This window comes from Zeus faber (assembly GCF_960531495.2).
Source record: "Zeus faber genome assembly, chromosome: 18".
Classification (NCBI taxonomy): Eukaryota; Metazoa; Chordata; class Actinopteri; order Zeiformes; family Zeidae; genus Zeus; species Zeus faber.
Genome location: NC_137210.1, coordinates 4,551,474 through 4,574,960, shown reverse-complemented (window position 1 = coordinate 4,574,960; position 23,487 = coordinate 4,551,474). Strand labels below are relative to the sequence as shown.

At 43.2% G+C, this 23,487-nt stretch overlaps 2 protein-coding genes across 2 annotated transcripts in view; both read right to left on the bottom strand.

Moving 5' to 3' along the window:
- dars1 (aspartyl-tRNA synthetase 1) overlaps positions 1 to 16,713 on the bottom strand; it is a 36,492-nt gene extending 19,779 nt beyond the window's left edge. The window contains exons 1-7 of the mRNA XM_080018683.1: positions 16,581 to 16,713; positions 13,147 to 13,255; positions 11,652 to 11,681; positions 9,860 to 9,917; positions 5,793 to 5,885; positions 4,458 to 4,560; positions 489 to 591 (exon numbers count right to left, since the gene is read on the bottom strand). Of these exons, the coding sequence (XP_079874809.1) occupies positions 489 to 591; positions 4,458 to 4,560; positions 5,793 to 5,885; positions 9,860 to 9,917; positions 11,652 to 11,681; positions 13,147 to 13,255; positions 16,581 to 16,603 (519 nt within the window). The 5' untranslated portion in view covers positions 16,604 to 16,713. The remainder of the gene's footprint in view (positions 1 to 488; positions 592 to 4,457; positions 4,561 to 5,792; positions 5,886 to 9,859; positions 9,918 to 11,651; positions 11,682 to 13,146; positions 13,256 to 16,580) is intronic.
- Positions 16,714 to 21,280: 4,567 nt separating this feature from the next.
- LOC307243791 (C-X-C chemokine receptor type 4-like) lies at positions 21,281 to 23,215 on the bottom strand. Its single transcript, XM_080018744.1, has 2 exons — positions 23,131 to 23,215; positions 21,281 to 22,765 (listed from the first exon to the last, which is right to left on the bottom strand). Exons 1-2 carry the CDS (start codon positions 23,146 to 23,148, stop codon positions 21,701 to 21,703), a joined length of 1,083 nt encoding a protein of 360 aa, XP_079874870.1. The 5' UTR covers positions 23,149 to 23,215; the 3' UTR covers positions 21,281 to 21,700.
- Between the last annotated feature and the right edge of the window lie 272 nt (positions 23,216 to 23,487).

Here is a 23,487-nt window from a genome sequence, read left to right as displayed (position 1 = left end):
TCACGGCAATGTTATTGCTTCCATTCCCACACACTTCCATTTAGAGCAGTACTGGCATTTACCCGGATATGATACAAGCTCGAGAGCGGGGAAATTTACGGAACGACTTTTACGGAACATTGAAAACAGCTCCTGTTCCCACATTATGCCAATATGGAACATTGCCAGTCAATTTACAGCTTTCAGTGGGAAAGGGCATTTAGTGTATTTTTTCAATAACAGCGATATCACATATTATTTCGAACTACTATTTGAAATTGCCGCAGCACATCAAAAGCATAACATTGGGTAGAAAAGGCTGCCAATAGAAATTGGCGCAACTTCCTAGTCTACCTTCCTTTCTAGTCTCTCGTTATGTTTGGCCAAAAGGGCAAAAAGATTCGTAGGAGTGTAAAACAGTCGAAGAAAACAGGAAAGGATTTGAAAAGGAGATTTAATATTTCGACTCTTGAAAAAACATTGTGGCGACCTGCCGCCTCCAGCCCTACCCTCTCGACGTAGAGCTCCACATCCTGCTGGGAACAGCTCTCAATCTTCTGCTCCACCTTCTTCACCACCGCCTCCACGTCCACGATACTCTCCTTATTGATGCTGGGGGGGGGGGGGGGGGGGTGAAAGAAACACTTGAATACTGGGGGAAGGAGACTAACAAGGAAGGCCTCTGCGTGGGCGGTTAGCTGTGCGAGAGCTGTCTGTATGGATCTGCATGCATGCCACTTTCCATCAACCCTACCGACTGATGTTCAGCAGCGAGCCCTTTCATCATTTGAAAGGTGTGTGGGGGGTTGGGTGTGGGTTTGTTTGTCGTGCAATAGACAGCCAGACAGACGGAAAAAGCGCACACATGCGCAGATAAATGGTTTTTTTTAAAGACGTATTTAAAAAAAAAAAAAAAAGAAAAGGAAAAAAAAAAAAAATCACAGCACATCCTGAATAACGTTTGCTGGTGGGTGAACCCTAGTACTGCTGCTGCCATGTCAGCTGCGCCTGGTGAAACCAAACCTTCTTGGCCTTTAAAAGAAAAATCTACAAGTTGCAACAAGGCAAGAGAACTGGTATGCGACAACCCTATAACATATCTTAACACAGGTAAGTAGGAATAGTGTGTGTACCTAGTTCAGAGGAAAGACTTGAAGCTTCAACCTACAAATAAACGGCTAAACCCTGAATGAATTGCGTGGCCATTTTAACCTTCTGAGTCAAATCAAAATCCCCTTGGCGAAGACGGATTTAGCTGGTTTTAACTGGAGAAGCGGCACCAACTGCTGTGCTGCGTTATGAGGCCTGATGCGTGGGCTTGCTTCAGAGCATCACTCCTTCTCATTATGGTGGCACCGCGTGCACGTGTGTACTTTCAGTGGCGGCAGCAGCTGACCGCACCCTCTGCTGTGAGGGTATCAGCTAGATAAATAAATCCTAGCATTAATAAGCACCGGCTCAAGGCCTGGGGGCCTTGGGAGGGGGGGACTAACAACCAGGACATACATTTTTGAAGCTGACATGGGCCCAGTGAGAAGGGAGACTGGCGGAGATCAGAAATATCGCCTAGCCACCCATAAGATAAAAACCATCGGGCTGCCCACTGATCCTCCATGGTGCTCCTGACGCAGAGAGGGAGGTAAATGAGCTGAAGGGAACGCGGGTGATGTGAGGTTACGCTGTTTGTGTGCGGATGTCGTAAGGGATAGTGCGTTGTTGAGTCAAACGGTGTCATCACTTCCTCTCGCTTTGGCGCTTTGGTGGAATTATTGCAACGTCATATGATGACACCGCACATTTCTCAAGCAGAACGATGAGGAACCGATACGGGTCAGCCAACAGATTAAGAAAAAAAAAGACAGCACAAGAGTATTAGGAAAATATCCAAAACCCTGTCCAAAATAATATGCTGTTTACAGTATAGTGCGCACAAGTCCTTGGTTGTAAAAATGCTCCCACATATCTAAACTGGGTTTCTGTTATCTAGTAATTACAGGTTATTGATCGGGAAAATCATTCACATATTTCATACTTCAATCACATATTTAACTCTCTCTGGCCAAAATGCAAATAATTCCCTCTAAGCACAATTTGAATTAGTGCTGGGCGATAAAACGATAACTTTAATTACAGCAATATTTTTTTCCTCAATGTCGAAATAAAATAGACTCAATCATTTCGATAAAAGTCTTCCGCAGATTTGTTCATTGATAGAAGCGTTGGGGAAATGGCAACGGAAAGCCAATCAATTTTGATGCTCTAAAGCTGACCTTTCACCTCTGTAGAAAGTTAGAAATGTAGAAAGACGACCCGCTGGCCAGGATGCACTTGCAAAAACACCGGCACCGGAGACAGAGTTGGCAGCGTCCAAAATGAGCAACTCGGAGAAGGAGAACGATGATGTTATGCTGACTACATCCATAGTTTTGTTTTTTGTTTTTTATTTCCGACCCAAAGCAGACAGTAAATATTCATTGTGTAAAATATGTCAACGAGATGTGCCGACCAAGACGAGCAGCACCACAAAATTTATAATTTATTTAGACTTTATCTGACTATCTTATTGATATTTTATTTAAGTGAAATGTTAATTAAAGCAGCTGCACTTTATCGTGTTCACTTCTTACTTACATTACGACTGGCTTATATGACATTTTTTTACAGAGTTTTTATTCTATTTTATTTTATCTGAGAAAAGGCGAAAGGAAATGATTTGATTTGAAGTCGACAGATAGGCCCACATGGAATTTTTGTTTGTTAACAAATAGTTTTTATTCACTTTTATTTTATCTGAGAATGTGTAGGCCTAAAGCTGAAGGAAAATCTTTGTGTTTACGTGTTGGCCCCAATGAATGTAGGGTAGCGTAATATTTATTTATTTTTAAAATAGCGTTATGATCGTGAGTCTATTGACGGGACTTATTTTATTTGGAATATAATGTATAAGCAAAATTTGCCTACTTTTCAATAAAAAATATTAGAAATCAACATGCCTTGAGGATGTCATTCTTTATACAGCCTGCCTATCAACTGTTTTTAAGCTCAATAAACACATAATCGGAGCGGAATTTCTCCCATTTGTTCGGGACATTGAAATCTTCCAGGACACGTGGCTAGTCAACAGAAACTCTGTACCTAAATCAGATTCACGAGTCACTTGACAAACCGTATTTCTTCAAATAGTGAGGGGGGGGCCCCATATTTACCTCAACTGCAGAGGGTACCAGACATTTATTGGAAGCAGGCTTATATTAGATGCAGGCTTTCATATCTAATTCCCTCTGCTTAACAAGTATATTTAAACATATTTAAGTATGAATTTTGAATCAAACTATTGTCTGGGTGCCATGCCATGCAAAGACGTTATGATGAAAAAATAAAAGGCTAGTAGCTACTCTAAAAGTCGCTCTTGTGGTGGTAGCCGACGGGGGGATTTCAGTTTTCTGAGTTCACCTTGAATGCACTATTGCTGCTTGGAGCACTGGAGAGCGAGAGCTGAGAGCAGAGCATTTGCCCCAAGAAGCGATCTGCTACTCAGCAGTAGGGAATTAAATGCATAGTATTTAAAGTAAATTAAATACATCTACAATAAAAACACACTGGTTTTATTTGCTTTGTTTGGCACCGGAACAGCGTCGCAGCTCCAATCACTTTTTCCCCCCGTCTGTATTTGAAGCAGGCTTTTACCTGTTCATGAGGACCACGGCCCCGGCATTTATTAGAGGCCTGGTTTTTAATTGACTATTGGTTAATATTTTAGGAAATACCGTAAACGAACTGACTTTAATGTTGGCGTGTAATTTTTGGAACTCAGTGGGTGAAAATGTGTGCCCACAGGTCACGCCGCAAGGACCACGAAAGCGTCCGAATATTTGTGAGCTTTCTGCAGACCATTCTTTATTTTTATCTCAAGGATGAGCAAATCGATGTATGACGAGATGCTGCTGCCCCCCCCCCCCCCGCCCCGCCCATTCCTGTTCATTCGCCGACAACCGGTAATGTTCTTGGGTCCGACCCCGATCCTGATTCAAGTTGCTGGGAAGTCGAAGCGTTTCTTCCTCCTCTAATCTGTATCTGCCATCTTTAAAAGGGAGTGCTCCATTAAAAGCACTCTCTCAACACTTGTCAAGTGCAAACTGATCGATCCCCAAACCCCACCCCAACCCCCACCTCTTGGTGAATGTGTGAAAATGGACCGTCGAACTGTAAGGGCCCAGAATTTTCCCACCATTGTTTGTTTTTTTTTTGCTTTTTTTCTTTGTGTGTGTGTGTGTGTGTGTGTGTGTGTGTGTGTGTGTGTGTGTGTGTGTGTGTGTGTGTGTGTGTGTGTGTGTGTGTGTGTGTGTGTGTGTGTGTGTGTGTGTGTGTGTGTGTGTGTGTGTGCGCGTGTGCGTGCGTGCGTGCGTGCGTGCGTGCGTGCGTGCGTGCGTGTGTGATTGGGGTCCTCATCCGAAAGGATATGCAGTCTCAGTACTCACTTAGCGGCAAACTTGACCATCTGCTTGCTGGCACGGTCTCCCACGGCGACCAGGGCCTGAACGTTGAACTGCTGCTGACGCAGGACCAGGAAACACTGCTTCCCTGGAAAAACAGCAACAACAATAGGCATAGTGCGAGGGAAGGGGGAGGGGGGCTGTCAACGTTCATTCTGGTCAAACACATCGGGCTAATGGGCTTGTCAAAATAAAAGCCGGGTGCCTGTGACTTGAAGTGGACTTTCTTGGAGTTTACGGCTGAGAAAAAAGTTGTCGCGATGTCTAGTGTTTGCCTACAGGACCCCCACAGGTAAAGTGTCATCCGCCAAACGACCATTCCCTTTGAAGGGGGGCTGTGATGGAGCCAGGGTGATAGATACATTCCCATCGGAGACGTGCACACACACACACACACACACACACACACACACACACACACACACACACACACACACACACACACACACACACACACACTTTAGAAAAATGTAAATAAGTTAGCAGACAAACACTTGGGACATGAAGAAGGTCAGACCACCCAGGTGCTTTGATGTTGCTGGTGTGTGTGTGAGAAGCGGGGTAGTGCCTGATCCCGGACTAAATATGGATGTTGTCCTGTTCTCAAGGCTCCTCTCAGAAAGTCTACCTGACAGATGGATAGACAGATACGCGAGTTGCAGAGCTTCCCTGGAAACAAGAACAGTTTAGAGATCACCGAATAGGTTGGACAATTGAAAGTTTGCTCCTGGACGCAAGGTTTTTTGGGTTTGGGCGCTGGGCAGAGCTCAATAAGTTCATTGTATTTAAATGGGGCAGCGGGCTCGTTCGCTGCTAGGGTAGCTGGGGCCAAGCAGGCAGAGTGTTACTTCATCCAGCGGTTCTGTGTTGACTTGTTATATACCGCCAGTTGAGTGATGAGGAGAGAAAGCAGCCTAGGAACGCTCGAAGAGGAGGGAGAGAGGTTGGTGTGTTTTATTCCAGAGGGATAATCGTACAGAATGTGGGGGTGGGGGGACAACACCCCAGGTGACATCACATTACCCCTCTCCTTGATTCTTTGATCGGAAGATTCACCCATAAGTCAAAGTATGGTACACAATGAAGTCGGTTTTCAAAAGAAAAGAGCCTTTCTTTGTGGGGTGCTGACCTTGGGTTTTCGCCAAAATAAAAGGTTTTCTTTATATATTTTTTTTTTACATTTTAGCCCCAGGTGTAGTGGCATTTTCTGGCGTTGGCAGGCTCAGAGAACAAGGGGGTTTCATCGCAGCCGACAGCGTCTTTGACCCGAGCTGCGGAGATCGCTGCTGTGTGATCCCCAAGGAGGTGGGCTGAACTCACCTTTAGCTCTGCTGGTGTGGATTCTGGCGCGTAGCCAGATCAGCTGGTCTGCCTTCTGAGGCGTCAGGTCCTGGACGCGCACCAACACTCTGTCTGGCTCACACACACACACACACACACACACACACACACACACACACACACACACACACACACACACACACACACACACACACACACACACACACACACACACACACACACACACACACACACACACACACACAATGAAAAAGAGATGGGGGTGAGGGTCTTGTAGGATAACTTCAAAGGACAGATAGCTCTCCTTGCCAGGTTAAAAACGTGACACAAGCCTGCGTGTGCAAGAGGACGCACAAACAAAAACCTGCTCATTTCACAGATCTGACAGGCCGGGCTAATAAATACGATATGCGAGGAGACCGACTGAAAGGCCGTCCAACTTCTCCGAGGGGCTTTATTTTTCTTTTTTGACAAATTGGCTCCAGTTTCACCTGGTGTCATTCCGAGGCTGGTTTGAACCTCATTATTGACAAGCAGAAGAGCCAGACACTGTGGCAGTGTCTGGCTCTTTCTCAGCTTGCTTGGCTGGGAACAGCTTTTGGCCACATGAAAGCCTCCTGCACGCCCCACCCCCCCTTCCACAGTTAGGTATGCAAGCGAGGGAGTGGCACGGGTCTAGCAATATACGGTTGGTTTTTAGGTAATTTTGACAAGGCGCAGCTCCTGAATAAGGCGAATAAGGCCCATTACAGAAGTGCAGGATTTATCATTTACAAGTATTAACACCATCCAGTTTTTACTCATTTAAGTCCCAAAGCAAACAAAAGCAATGGGCAGACCATTCCAACAAAACGGGCATGATCTGTGCTCCGCCGTGCTGCTCCCTTTGCCCAGAGCTGCAAAATGCCAAGAACCGGAGCTGGGGTAACATGTGCTTTTTCTTTTTTTTGTGCACCTGCCCCTCTTATGGGACTGGAGAGAACGGGACTATAAAGCAGGGAAGAGAGATCCGATCACCAGCGGTTACTCGGCAGCTCTGAGCAGAGAGGTGGAGAGCCTACGGCCCTCTCTCCCTCCCTCTCTCTCTCCAGTTTCAGAACATGGTAAACTGCACTTAAACCTGGGTGCTCTGGGCCACATTCTTTTAGCAGTGTAAACGCAAATGTGTCCTGGCCACATTGAAGGACCGCCTACTTACCTGATGTCCACAGCGGAAACAGAAGCACGTACTCATTTGCGCTCCAGTGACTACATATTAAAGTCTGGATTCATTTTTTCTAAGTGAAGTATTTACACAAAATATAAGTAAAAGTGAAGTATCTACACAAAAACAGAGTTTTTACAAAATTAAGTCCCATAGCAACAAAAAGCAACGGCAGACGTGCGTGACGTCACTGGGGACAGGCAGGTTTTGGGTTCGTCATTCCATTATGCAGTGAACAGGACAGTCCCGTAACTCTGTTGTGTTTAAAAAACTCTTTTATACAAGTAGGAAATGATCGATCCTGGCGCTGTATAGAGGAGACAAAACACTTCAATTCTCCGAGTTATGTTCACGCTATGTATTATTATTAGTCTGATAATAAGAATGTTATATGTATTATAACATTCAATGTTATAATATTGCAACATGTGTACACAACGCATGTCTCCTCCCAACTCCAATCCCCCTAATCCCACTCTTCAGTTCATTTATTCATTAAGATCCTGTGCGTAATTCTGAACAGATTTGTCTAATTCAAATTTCTCCGTAATCCACAAAGTCTGATTGTTAATTCCTTGTGTCAATTATGTTTTTATCACCAATCAATCAAAGGTTAGGCTATTCAGTAAGATCCCGCATGTAATTCTGGAAAGATTTTTGTCATTCAAACACATCGTAATTAGTTAACTATAAGCAGCCAATTCAATAAGAACATTTCGGTTTTAAATCGGGCTCGGGTGGGCCCATAAATGCAGCCAATGGAACGAGCCTGTGCCGGGCTCAGACAGAATGTGCACGGGCTCGGGTTGGGCTTGTTTTTTTGGCCCAATCTGCTTTAGTGTGCATGGAGAAGAGGGGTTGTTCACAGACGGGTCTGAGCAAGAGAGACGGGGCCAGTAGGGGATGTGCGCTGCGCGCAGCTCAACTGTGGTTCCTTCAGTTCAGATTCAGTTTAAATAGTAAAAAAAAAAAAAAAAAAAAAAAAAAAAAAAAAAAAAGAATGTATATGTGGCAGTCAATGTTGATACTTTGCAGACCTGCCAACCTTGGGAAAATATTTTGAGTACCACAACAGTTTAACAGGGAGTCTCTGGGGTGTTTGAGTTAGTGCATCTAATTTAATCCATCAGTTATTCACACTGTAGCCGTCTCGTAAAGATTGTATGTAACAAACGACGTAACAACAAACGTATGCAGCTACTAAGGCTCACTATATGCAGTATACAAATTTAGCTTATTAGGATATACCCCTTAAAATGCATCTCGTGAAGTTACCAAACTACCAACTAGAGATGCATCGATTGCGATTTTCTTGGCCGCTTTGATTTCAGATTTTTTAAAAGCGTGACCTGCCGATTCGGGGTGATTCAGACACTTTTACATTGTAGTCCGATCATTCAGAGTTTATATCCGTGACAGGAGAAATAACATTTTCTTATCATTTGGTCTCATTGGGTATATTTGCTATATGTCAATGACAAATGCATCCCATGATCTTATCACGCTCATGTGATAAGACAGCTGCACACACGGACCACCTCTGCAATTTTCAGTTACCACAATAGTGAGATTGCTGATTTTGACACAGTTTTTTTTATTATTGTTCATTATACACTACAGGACAATAATAGAACATGAAACTGTCCCTGAGTTCCAATAAAATAGAATATGGGACTGCCACCAAGTTCCAGCATAATGCAACCCGTAACTGGACACAACATATAACATGTACAACAAATGTCTAGATCAAACTTCAAATGAAAGTCTCTTTCACTTTTAAGTGAAAATATACATTTCTTCTATGATATGTATATGGTACTTGCCATTCCAAAATAAATCGCAATCATTGCAATAAAAAAATAAATTACTTAATGAATGGATAAATAAATAGAGAAATTAATAAGCCAATTAACAAATTAATTAATCGATTAATTAATAATAAATGGCCGACTCTTCTCGCCCTCGTTCAGTGGAAGTGCTTGTGCACTATGAACAACCAGAGCAGATGCTCCGCTGTAGTGACAGCAATAGAAACGCAGTCTGCACAATTTTGGAAAATTGTCAGGCAATAGATAAATCATTTATCTAATCTTATTTCTTTACCTTGAAGTACCTCCAAAGAGGCGACATTTTTTTTTTATTTGCTCCTTTTTTGTGCATCAACTACGTTACATTACGTTGGTATCAGAGCATTTTTATGAGTACAGTACATGAGTACAGTATATGGCGTGTAAATTTGACCAGCACAGAATCAGATATATCTGATACTGAGCTAGATATACGCAAGCTAAAAACCGGCAGATTCTGCTGACCGGCCATTAGATCGGTGCATCTCACGTTTTTAATATGTTAACATCACGGTCACATTTTGTTCTTGATTATTACTCCCCCACTTCCCATATTACCTCACAATGCAGCATTACGCCTCGCGGATAATTAAATACCACTGCATATCAGTGGATGTGGAGTTGGGGGGTTACAGACCCACAAGCGCAAGGTCGTAGCATCTGGTCCAATCCGAGGGATGTAGTTAAAATACCCAATAACCTGTATTGTATTGTTTTGTATTGATTGATTGTTTTCCGTAATTAAATTACAATAAAATACATAACGGGGAAGAGACATTGTCTAACATGTTTTGTGTCATCTTATCTGAAGAAGAAGAACAATCTTTAATCGTCACACATCTGCCTTTATACCAATCACACAATTTTGAACCAATATCGGCGGATGGTGATCGGAGCACCCTTAAATGAAAGTCTATCCGAGATTTTGGGTCTACCCATTCCTGTTCCTCCATAGTTTTTTTCTTACCTAACCTGCTTATGTTTGAGGGCTAAGCGGTAAAGAAGGGGTAATGCGTGACTTCCTAAAAGCTCACCCAGTTTCTGCTGGGACTGGACCATCGCAGGAACACCATAGCGGTCCTTGGCAAAGTCCTGAAAGATCGAGAAAGCTTTCAGTTAGTTCTTAAGCTTTAAAAAAAATTAAAAATAAAAAAATTAAAAAAACACAAAAATAACTGTTGCAAAATAATAATGCAGTTCCCGAAAGCTGGACAGGGAATTTGTTGTTCTTTCCTGTCCAATGGTTAAGGCCAAAGCTTCTACAGTTCCACATGCTGAACTGGAATAGGATTCATTTTGACAGAAGAAACTAGAGAGGCTGTGCTCTGATGAAGAGAAACGACTAATTCTCAACAGGTGACAGACGTAAATAATCAAATCTGACGGTCAATCGATTTCAATGTACTTAAGTTTCGCGATCACTTCAAGATGTATGTATTCATTTCATTTCTGTGTCCCCTATCTGTGAGGGAGAGAAGACCGGGGCTGAGAAAAGCAGCTCCGGCACAGCTTTTAATCCCCGAGCCCCTGTCTCCATTACATGTGAGATAAGGGGAGATAATGAGGCTTATGAGGGGTTTCGGGAGGAAATGGTCAGAGAGCAGGAGAGAAATTATTGGGACAACCTTTACAGCACCACCAGTGATTTTCACTATTCACACATGCAGCGACATTCTGGAACGTTTCCGTCTTGCGCTTTTTACACATGCTATGATAATGCAGGATACATGGGGCAAGGAAAGGTCCGTTCCAGTGTAGATGCGATCGTTTGGACAATCTGTGTCGGCAACGGACGTACAATCTGAAGCGGTTTCCTTTTTTTCTTGGCTCTCAGAGACCAGTTTGCTTCCCCGTCTCCCCGCGCCTGCCGGACGGACTCTGTTCCCTATGCTGACAGAGCCGGGACAGAGCCATACCTGACAACATAGGGATTTGAAGAGCAGGGAAAATTCCTGTCCCAGTGGCACACCGTTGGCGGGGGGGGGTTTACACACGGTTATGTACCGTGTTTTTTTGTTTCATTCAATTTAAATAAATACTGTACATCTACAATAAAAAACAGTTATTATTCGATTTGTTTGGAGAAACAGGGTACGTGGACACAGCGGATCGCACGGCGTTCAGTGCAGCAGAGATTGTGGACATGGGCAGCGCTGCCAACCGTGTTTTTTCTCTTTTGAAAAGGTTAAAAATACGGGATATTTACAGGTAAATAAAAAAACTGTGAGGACACTATGAAAGGGTACACTACGGGAGTATCCCAGGTAAAGGGGAGGGTTGAAAGCTATGGACAGAGCCCCCGTCCCCCTAAATACCCCTAACCCAACGTTGAGAGTGAAAATGAGTGTGATTATTTTAAACCTGTCCAACACGGCCTGCCTCTGGAAAAGGAACTTTCTCCACCCGTTCTACCCCATCAGCTCATTCCTTCACCAGCGCCGCGCACCGGTGCTGCCGGCGGGAAAGCGAAGCACTTATGGCCAGTCACCATACTCTAAGCAGTTCCTATGTCCCGAACTGACACACCATGTAGTGCCCCTCTCCATCCCTAACTTTAAAAGACACGTGTCTGAGCAGCATTTTCAAGAAACGTCCATTCTGGATGTTTCTTGAAAATGCTGCTAAATGCTATAGAGAGCGAGAGATACAGAGAGGGAGAGAAATAGAGATCGAGAGAGAGAGAGAGAGAGAGAGAGTGAGTGAGTTAAATTTGCATACAAACCATCAGAGAGGTGTCAGAGTGGATACGGAATGGGGAGTCAGACAGAAAGAGACGGGGAATCTTTTTCGAGAGCCCGCCAGGGGAACCTTTTTGGGGATACTTACATCTTCTTCCGTGCTTTGCTGCTCGGCAGCCTGAAACACAAGAAAAGGGGTGGGTGAGAGGGGCAGGGGGGGTTTAACGGTATTTGTTAAACAAATTATAAGGCAATAACCGCGCCAGGAGGACGTTCTCTGTTGATTTCAAAACTCCTCACGCGGGAGGTTCAAAGCAAATATATTCCACTTCCCAGTGGTCCAGCGGGGTGGGGTGGGGTGGGGTCAGTGGGGTGGGGTGGGGTGGGGTCGAGTTCATCCCATTGCCATCAATGATTTGATTCAAGAGAGTAAAAGGCCGAAGGCCAATTACGATCCTTCCCATCTGCGATCTGCAAGTCCCAGGCATTCCGGTCTTTTCCGCGTAGCTCTAGCGCAATATGTCGAATTGTGTAATCGAAACAGAATTTAAAAAAAAAAGGGGGGGGGGGGGGGCGCCGATATTTCTTGACTTTTCTTGAAGCAACACAAACACCACCCCCACTATCAGAGAGGATCGTTCAATTACCTATGCAAATTGATACGGCTGTAACAAACTGGCTATAAGAGGATTCATCCACCCCTGATACAATAATTCAGTCACATGATGGATGATACCGGAGGGGGACAGATTCATTTGAATATGCAGTGAGAAAGTAAGCAGCACCAGGAATGCCCCCAAGCAAAGAGCGATGTGACATTAACTTGTCATAAGGGAATGAGAAAAGGAGAACGAAGAAAAACAAACAAACAGAGTGATGAATCACTTGATTAACTCAAGGCCGATTCTGCCCCTCGAGCCCGTGCTTCCGAAGCTGCGTTTACATGGGCAGAGGAATGCGCAATGCAAAATATCTACAGCAGCTTGCAATCCATTATTGCTGTAAATGTACCTGTAAATGTCCACTTTAACACACAGGTAAGAGGACATCTGGCAATTCAAGGACTAGCAATCTGCAGAGGTTTCCTTAAAATGATGTAGCTCTCCGAAACAACACAAAAAGTGAGTAACAACAGAAAATACTGAAATAGTCCCTCAAGCTCTATTTAACTTGAGTTAAATACTGTATGTTTAACATATATTAAAAAAAAATACAATTTAAAAAAAGCATTACGCCCTATGGTGAACTCGGTGAATTTGTAGTTCTCAAAGTAGGGCTCAAAGCATTGCTTCCTTTTGACTGGTCTAGAGTACACATACTATGTCTAGCAATGGCTGCGGCCACGCGCTAACGTGGTTCCACAAAGGTTTTAAGAGGAACCGCTGTGTTTTAAAGAAAACATAGCTCTATTGTTTGGGTTGAAATAAACACAGCCATAAGGACAGGAATAGCAAGACAATGCCCTGTCCCTCTACCAACCCTCACCCCCCAACCCGGACCCCAACTGGATCCATGGTGCCCGACATGGTGGCACGTCACGGCACTACCAGCTGTGAGAAAGAAATTGTGTGTGTGTGTGTGTGTGTGTGTGTGTGTGCGTGTGTGTGTGTGTGTGTGTGTGTAGACACCGTGAACTCACTGACCAGCTTGGCCTGTTTTTCAGCCTTCTTCGCAGCCTTTTCTGCTTCCTTCTGCTGTTTCTTCAGGCCTTTCTTTGACAGTGCCTGCTGCTCCTCCTCCTCCTCCGTCACCCTGAAACAGGAACACCCCCGACACAAACATGTGAGTTCGGCTTCCCGACTGAGGAAGTCCTCGACCGAGTGGGAATTTTCTTTTCCCTCAATTCGCGTAGCCTCTGCCACCTCCACCAGCGCCCACTGCTATTGTTTCACATGCACACGCACAGACATTCACTCAGGAATAAGAAAGACAAAAGACAGCTGTAGCACATGTGAATTTCAAAAAGCCAGGCTAGCTTGAAGAAAGCGATGATGGGATGGATATCGTGAGTTGCCTGGCAGAACAACAGTCTACTTGGGAGAACTGTCTCATCTGATCTCAGCCTACTTCCTCCTACAGATTGGTTAGCAGCTAGCTCGCAAGTTAATGTATTGAACTTCCCTCGGTTGTGGTACCGAGTAGCGCAGTGAGCCGAAATCACACAGTAACAACAAATGCGCTTATGACAGACGCTGAATGCTCCTCGTTATCCTGCAGTTGAGCAACTTTTCTCAAAGACCACAATGGAATTTTCCACAGGGTTTGAGTATTCACAATTTGCTCTCCTTGGAATTCGCAGATTGCAAACACAATCGCTTAAGCTGGCAATTGTGCCCATATCGGCGCACCACTGGAGAAAAGCCCTGATAAGTCACAATCGGCTGCTTGCTCGGAAACAATTAGCATTATTCCATATCTCAGGACTCAAAGTCATAAAGAGATAAGGCTAGTTTATATGAAACAGAACGTCAAGCCACATTTACGAGAGGTCATAAGGTGTGACGATACACATAAAATATATATTATAATATATATAATAATATTTATATAAAATACAATATATAAATTCTGCCAAATGTAAGATAAACAATCTGACAGAGGTGTAGTTGGTTCACAGTTGAATGTGTTGGTACCTTAAACCAAGCTGGCTGGTTTTCCCAACCAGGTGTCTAGACCAAGAGGAAGCCTACTGGATATTTGTCAAAGGAAATAACAAGGATCAAAGGCCAAACTGCAAATAGCCACGCAGCCCAAACAAAAAGTGTATTTTTCCCTCTGAAAAAAGTGAGCGCTGGATCCTTTGTTTTTGGCCTTATTTTTACCTCTATTCATTCACAACCTATACACTTCACAAAGAACATGTTTTATGCAACTTACAGAGAAATGAGAGCTCATTATTTCTCTATTTTTAACATTTATGCAGATCCACAAATATTTGGAAGCTATGCCAAATATGGGCTTAAATTAGAATTCAATTGATAATTACAAACGGTGCATTACAGCAGGAAACCAACAAAGAAACATATACTTGTTTTATTTCTTAACTTTTGTCACGTCATGGCCTCCAAAATGTCAAATTTCAAACATATGCATGATATATTGCATAATGTGTGCTTTTTTTATGCAATCACTTTAAGAAATCATGCTAAAATTTGATTAGGACTAAAAATAAACTGCATAAAGGGTACAGGATATAAAAGGTGGCTATGACGCGTCCTACGCAGGAGGAGTAGGCCTTCTCTTCTGAGAGTAACGGACGTCACAGTTTTACAACCAACTGAGCCGCGAAGTGGAAAAACCGTAGGTTTTTTTGAAACAGTATTTCATTTCAGTATTTTGTTGAAACACATGCATCACCCTGTCTGCTGTTTAGGACATATACACCTCTAGGGAACCATTGATTTGCATAAACACATTTTGTTTGTTGCATTCCTGACTGATGATTTCATCTCTATATATATATATATCGTCGGCACTGTAAGGGAAATGTGATGTTACCAAAATCATCTCTGTTGTAAAGTAATGTTTAAAAATATTAAAAGGAAAAACATAAATTTATGCAAAAAAGTGTCCGGGAACTTGGTGGTGTGATCACTTCCCAGACAAGATCGCTCAAAGATGTCATTCCATCTCTATCCAAACAATATGTTTAATACAAAAGTAGGCCCAATAAATTGTAATTCTCTTCATAGAGAAACATGTACATTATGGGGAGGAGAGGTGTGACAGGAGCACAATCACTAATTGCACCTTGTTGAGAGGTGTGACAGGAGCACAATCACTAATTGCACCTTGTTGAGAGAGCTTTTGAATAGGATGACATCATTTTGTGTGTCTTGTCTGTTGGTTGTTGTTGTTATTATTATTATTATTATTATTATTATTAATAATAATAATAATAATAATAATAATAATAATCTACAAGGAAGTCCTAATGGTTTAGGACAGCACTCATCCTCTCCCAAATCCTGCTGGAAATAGGAGTAGTTTCCCAGGTTAAGACAATCGATGAAATGATTTTACTACCTAAGCCTAAAAGTAGGAACACATTTGCGTCACTCGAGATTTTTTGGGCAGTTGTGGCCGATTTGCTTATCTGAGACGCTTCATAAATATGGGCCCTGATCAACAATTTGCAATTCTCTTGATGAATGTGAGGATTTGGACCATCTGCTGCAGCTGTCTGCCACTCCTCTGTCAGACCAGCTCTTGGCCACGCCCCTCTGCTGTCAATTTGCCACAAAGCCAGTCCCATGCCACACATGTTTTATGATTCACAGTCAAACATAATTAACGTTTACTCTCCTGCTACTACACACACATTGAACAAGTCTAAAATTTGACCCACCCAATTTGAACATGTCTTATTGTGTATTTGGGTCTCATTAATTTAACTCTCTCACTGTTGGGCCTTATAATTGTGTTAAAAACCGAAAGGAATTACACAGTAGAATGTGTACCAAGAGGACTGGGCAGGTCAAAAATGTATTTCGCTTATATATATGTATAAACGGGCTCTCGAACGTAAGTAAGTAAAAAATACAAATAAATAACAACATAGTAACTGCATTAAACCCCTGTATAGCTTTATTGAACTTTGAATGTAAACTCAATGGGTTACCACTCCGAACACAACGTTCCTTACGTTTATTAGCTAATGTTGAGATATTGGAAGAATGAAAACAAACTGCCAATATGCTAAAAAAATAAAAAAATATGTTAAAATATCTATATTGTGCAAGTTTGCATACACATATATGAAATATAAGTTGTACGTATACTGTGTGCAGAAGGGTGGAAATCAAAACGGTTATAACAATATCATAATAAACCAAACAGAAGAAAAATGAAGCGTCAACCCTATAATGTTTTTTTCCTTGCACTTTATTTGCATTGGATCTATGTGATTAATCCTGTTGCGTGACCTGCGATCGGCGGTGTGAACTGTCAGATGATGCAACAACTTTCGGATTGGGGTAATGCTAGCATGCGCTAGCTGTTCGGCTAAAGAAGTCAGACGTGCAGGAGACGTTCTCAGGTTCACTACTAATTTTCGGGCCGGCGGTGCTTTTCTTACCCTTGGACTTCGTCTTTAGTCATGGCGAATGTTTTTCTTTTTGGTTGTTGTTGCTGTCGCGGTGTTTGTAAAGAAATGTTCCACGTTTCTTTCGGAGAACCCCTTAATCAGCTGTTCGACAACACGCCCGGGTGACGGAAGGGAGGAAGGGAGGGAGGGAAGCAGGCGGCGTTTGCACACAGAGCCCCTTCTGGTCCGGGTAGAAACAAAGTACAGATGCTTTTTCATTCCGGTTTGACTGTTGTCACGTTCGTTTTTTTGTTACACCTCCATAATAAACCCGCTGTTTTTAATGGCATCGCGGCTTTCGTCATTATTATACATTCCCATGTGCTGCGTTGCACATTGTTTATTTGGTGTTCAATATTCATATTTTCAAATGATTGCTTATTTGAATATTTATATTTTGCATTTCATTCCAATAACTTATTTATATTTTTATGTAGACATTTTCCAAATGTATTGTATGAACCATTAATACATTTCTCAAAATATATATTGAAAATAAATATTAATTAAAATAATTGAATTTTAATTAAAAAGTTAAAAAGTAAGTTAATTAAAAAGTAATGAATTGAATTTATTTGTTAGTTATTTTGTGTATATACTATTACCGGTACACGAAAGGCCCTATCTATCTAATAACAGTACTATATAGTACTGTTCCTAAAGTTCTACAATACATGAATAAAGTACTATCTTATCTTATCTTCTTAAAAATCCAACACAATGTAAAGGGGTTTTTCTTCTGACTGCCACACCACCCTTACCATGAAACTGCTTTCACACCTTTGATTGAGTGCTTTGGCTGCACCGGGGCACTCGCTGGCCTTTTGACCAGCATCCATGCACAGCAAGTAATGGTTTTGGTTTTGAATATAGTGGAGGGTCATTCATGCATGTGGGCTACCCGAATGCCCCTGATGCAGGAAACAGTCTTCCTGCTGTTCACTTCCCTATCAAAACAATGTCACTGTTAATAATAGGCCAATGCCCGACAGGAACTCCTTCTGTTACCGAGCTGTGTGACTTTTGACCCCACTTCTCAGTACCCCTACGAGAGCCGTTAATGAAGAGTGATTTCCACACGCACGTAGACGTGTTGCCGGGCATTATTTTAATCTACTGTATCTCAACTGCCCCCGTGAGCACCCAACACAATACAGTCCCGAGGTCCAGCTTGAAACACAGCAGTAGGAAGCGCACTGCTAATAAATTACCGGCGGAGGCTATTTCCTGTTCATTTCAACAACTTTGGCCTTTAACCCAGCAAGGCAACAAGAAAAAACATTCATTAGATGTCAGTGCCTGCTGCACTAAATATTGTGATAGTTGGAGTTTGTTTTAACTCAATCTTTCCAATTTGGCAGGGTGTTGAATTTAATGATGTGCAGAAAGATTATACAGAACCTTTGTAAGAACTATGAGATACAAAATGCCAGATACCGGATACAACGCCTGGTTGCCTGAAAGAAAATGAACTTTTTATTAGGATAAAAGTACCCTGGGAAATATAACAGGCTGTGAAGGATACACAAAAAAAAAAAAAATCCAGAGGATGACTAAGCAGAATCGAACGGTTTCCCCATGTGAAAACGCATCATCGCCTTAATATATATTAATAGTTATAAGTACGTTTAAATCTATGTATAATCCCATAAAAACAGGAATAGATGTGCCAGGTTTAACTTAGAATGAGCTGTTTTTATCTACATGGGCGCGGGTTTGTTCACGGAGACCGCCATGTTGCACCGCCATGTTGCACCGCCATCAGGAGAGATTTTCAGTTGGTTGTGGTCTGCAACCTCACCGCTACATGCCACTAAATTCTACACGCTTGCACCTTTAAATACTTTTTTTCCATCCCAGGTGTGGACACACTGTAAAAATTGACTGTTTTTACTGCCTCACATTCACCCATTCACACAGCTATGGTCGTGTCAGCCTTGCAAGGAGATCGCCAGCTCGTTGGGAGCTCTTAGGGGTTCGGTGGCTTGCTCAAGGACACCTCTACAAATGCGCTGGGAGGAGCCAAGGATCCGACGACCACTTTACTGCCGCCTAGGGATCAAACATCTTGAGAATAGAGATTACACTGTACGTAGGAAAGACTTATGAACTGAGATAATATCAGAGATGATATCAAACCAAACCGACCATCTCAAATCATGCGACCGCCTCTTAATGGTGCAGTGTGTAGAATTTAGAGGCATCTAGCGGTGAGGTTGCAGATCCCAACCCACTGGATACCGCTCCCCATGGTGGTACAACAAGGCGGCCTCTGTGGAAGAGACAGTGGCCGTGGAAGAGACGGTGGCTGCGAAAAACGCAAAAGGCCCTCTCTAGAGCCAGTGTGCTACTGCGGAAGGAACATGGCGGTGCAATATGGCAGCCTCTGTGAAGCGTGCCCGTACCCTATGTAGATAAAAACGGCTCATTCTAAGGTAAAGCAAACACAAACATTGCTATTGTCTTGGGTTTATACAGCAATTAAAACCTACTTATGATCATGATGATCATATTCCGTTACTGCCAAGTCCGTTCTGTAAATTCTACACACTGTACCTGTATGAAAAGAGATTTCCTTATGATTCGCTTAAGATATTGAAGATTTCTCTGACACTGGAAAATCCTAATGAAGGTACTCTGGTGTAAACTACACCTAGAGCAAAGCATTAGCTCAGCAGAGGTTAGGGTCTCATTCCCACCGGGGCCACAAACACATAAAACATGTGCACTTAAACATATACTACGGTTAAAATCACTTTAGATAAAAGCATCCGCCAATTAGTATTCGTAGAATAATCCCAAATCCAATCCATCAATGGCGGTCGGAAGCATAATGTCCATCAGGGGCCACATAATGTGCTCCATGTGATTTACTATGGTATATCCACAGCCAATCATGTTACAACAGTAGGCAACTTTGGAACATTGCATCAACATTATTTATTTATTTATTTGTCTGTCTATTTGTTTATTTATTTATTTGCATATTTACCTTACATAATTACTTACTTACTTGTTTACTTTAATACATTATAACTCCTATTTCATCACTGGGCAATGTGTTCTGAATCATGTTCCGAAAAGGTTATTGCACTGAAATGTTAACACACTACGAGCATATTCTTGAAGGATAAAAAATAATTATAAAGTTGTGCGATCCTTTCAACAGGTAATGTTCTCATAGGATGTCTTTTTACAGCAAGTCGATGGGGGAGAGGGCTTCCCTTACAAGTTCATTGTTTATGCCTTGCTACAATAAAGACAAAAACATTGGAAATCATTTACACCAATCTTTTACACTCCCTCCATACATTACATCCAGTGATCGACAGGACATGAAACACCCGGAGACGCGATCCATGATTACATTTTATCGGTCATATTTCAAATTGGAGACATCTTACCGCAAGAAGATGGTTCGGTTCAGGAATAACTTCAATCGAGAGCCCACACTAAAACCAGCGGCTGAGGATGATTCAAATGCACTCATGCGGAGGGTAAATGACAGAGCTTCCTTATGCCAAACGAGGCAGCCATATGCTAATGTACATTCTGCACCATTACCAATTGAATGGAGGACTCCCGTTTTATCCTGTTTCATTGTGATCTGTGAGAAACAAGACTCAAAAAATGTCAGTAAAATCCCCTGGGTGCGATATGGCGGCACTTAACACCTTTTACCAGCGTAAAGACATGGAAATGTTCCTCATCGGAGCCTTGAGTGATCCACGCAACACAATGCACCGTAGCTTCTCTCCAACACAATTTCCCTTCACAGCCAAGGTTATCAGCTGGCTTGACTCCCCCGAGTCCCCACAGTCCAAATTCATAAAACCTTTATTATATTTAAGATAGAGCTCTCCGCCACAGGAAAAAAGAAAATAGCACAGCGCCTGGATTTTAAACTCATCTTTATGTTTTATCTGGTTCATTTCTTACCAGGGCAGAGTGCGTGAAAATTATATTTGTAGATTTATAGCGAGTGAGAGACCCGCTGAAGCTACAACTGCCCCTTTTCCATGCGTCTTCAGTGTAAATCATCCGAATAGTATTATTCTTCTTTTATGAGAGCCGGCCCTTCTCGTAAAATTTCACCTCTTCACGGGGCGAGAGGGCTGGTTAACCCATTGACCCATTTGTGATTCAATTTGTGAGGTGAACAAAGATAACACTATTGTTTACAAGCCCGGGGCAGTATATCTGCCCAAGTTGGTGGCAAAAAAAAAACCCTGACGGAACATAACATGTTATTTTCGGTGTAAAGAAGCCATATGGGCGCTAATCCTAAATGATGATTGGGAGCTTTTGTGTCACGGCTGCTTAAGATGTAAAAGTGCACAGATGTTCTTGCAATTACAGGGCCTGTCTGTTCAGTTCTCCTCCCTTTCAGCCAGATCAGGTAGAGACATTTGTGTTTAGAAAAGGAGACACACTCCCCCCCCACGTCTCCAACCACCCCGCCACCACACCTCCCCCTGAGGGGTATAGCTGCCAAAAGAAGATGGTTAGGTTGAAATGCACACCACACGAGTCATTAAGGGGTGGGTTCAATTTTTTTTCTTTTATTGTAAAAAGGAAATAAAAAACAACTTTGAAACGATACGCACAACAGAGCAAAAAAAGGAGAAAAAAACCCAAAACAAAACAAAGAGCAACACACACTCCTCCAGTGTGAGCGACAACAATAAATAATGGCTTTTCAGATAATCACACGAGTTAAGTGCGAACACACAAATGCTTAAAACTCTATACAGATTTTTTTTTTTAAAGCAGCAACTACCCTTGAAAACACAACAGAGGCTTATATGGCAACCGTTTTTTTTTTTGTTTTTAGAGTAACAGTTTGAAAAAAAAGCAGAAATGGTCCTTATATACACTTCAGTCAGCCTATGAATGGAAGTCGCAGGTATGAGGGGTATGAATCAGGCTCTGCCTGAAGATACAATCTACTTCACACAAAAAAAGACACATTCAGAATATAAAAAAAATACAAAGGGCATAAAAACCTTTATAAACATCTGTACAAAATGTAGTAAGTCCGTTGAAATAAAAGCTTAATTTTTTTTCCACTTCTCCTGAGAGTATCAAGTAGGGCTGTATATAACCGTTCGTTAACTGGACAGGACGCTCGACGACTCGGACTCAGTGGACACGGAGGAAATGGGCCCTCGCTTCTTTGTCATGAGAGTCTTTTGACTGGACCTACTACTTAAAGTCAGTGCGCTCTTGGCCGATTTCTTAAACTTGACGCCCAGGAAAGCGTAGAGGATGGGGTTGAGGCAGCAGTGAAAGTAGGCCAGAGCCTCCGTGATAGAGATCCACTTATGCACCCCTTGCTCCAGCTCGCAGCTGTAGGGGATCACATTCAGCATGAGGAGGGTGTCCACGAAGATCCCCAAGCAGTAGGGCAGCCAGCAGCTGAAGTAGCAGAGGATGAGGATGACGGTGGTCTTCAGGGCCTTCCGCTTGAGCGCCTGGCCCTTGGAGCCCTGTGACAGCTTGGCGATGATGATGCAGTAGCAGGTGAGGATGACCAGGCCGGGCAGGATGAAGCCCACCAAGATGTGTTGGAAGCGAAACGCCACCTTCCATATGTTAATGGAATCCTGTGGGTAGATGCGCTCACAGATGATCCTGGAACCCTCCATGTTCTGTGCCTTGGCTAGCACCAGGTCAGGCACTGTGAGGAGCGCAGCGGGGAGCCACACCCCCAGGTAGATCACCTTGTCTGCCAGAAGCTTCCGGGTGGCCTGGCTGTTGGTGGCTCGCACCACTGCCAGGTATCTGTCCAGGCTGATGAAGGCCAGGATCAGGACGCTGCTATACAGGTTGAGGGTGTAGATCATGTGCACGGACACGCACATGAAACTGCCAAAGTACCAGTTGCTGGCCACGTCCACAGCCCAGAAGGGCAGCGTGAGGACGAACAGCAGGTCGGCCACGGAGAGATGAAGCCGGTACTTGTCTGTCATCGTTTTGATCTTCTTCTGGTAGCCCATGACAATGGCGACTAATCCATTGCCAATGATCCCCAGCACAAAGATTATTCCATACACGGTGGGTAGTACGATCTTGTAGAAGTCGGAGCTCAGCGCCCTGCCGCACGGCTCGTCGAAGTTCGGGTCGTAATCGCCGGACTCCTCAGAGGAGTTGTCGAAATCGCCGAAAAGCACGCGCTGCAACCAAAAGCACGTTTAAAGTTGAGTGACATCATCGGGTGTTCATATCTTCATTCAAAAATAAAATAAAATAAAATTGGAATGCCATGATAATATTATGGCTGTACACCAAACGGAATCAAGATCGGATCCCAAGCAGAGAACCCGAAGCGACGTAAGCGTATAACTTTATAAAAAAAAACTTTAATTCACAGCATCAACTTTTTAATTCGCGCGACGGTTCATTGAGTTTCGCGTTATAAATGCACAGCTTATCACGCAAAATATCGCAATAAAGACGCAAAGAAAAATGATAAGTAAATAAATACAAATTAAACTAATAAATAAACAAATAAATACTACAACATCACAGGAAAACTCACCTCTTCGTAGTAGGACATATTTTCCCTCTTTTAAATGAAATTAAAACACCGCGAGCAGAAGTTTCTTTGCCAACTTTGTGCGGAGTTGTGAGCCAACGTCTGTCTGGCGGCCAAGTGATAAATAGCCTCCCAGACCCCTCCCTCACCGAGGAGGAGGAGGTGGGGTGGGGTGGGGAGGAGGAGGGGGGTGGGGAGGAGGAGGAGGTGGGGTGGGGTGGGGAGGAGGAGGGGGGTGGGGAGGAGGAGGTGGGGTTTGGGGAGGAGGAGGTGGGGTGGGGTGGGGAGGAGGAGGTGGGGTGGGGAGGAGGAGGTGGGGTGGGGTGGGGTGGGGAGGAGGTGGAGGAAGAGGGGCGGGGG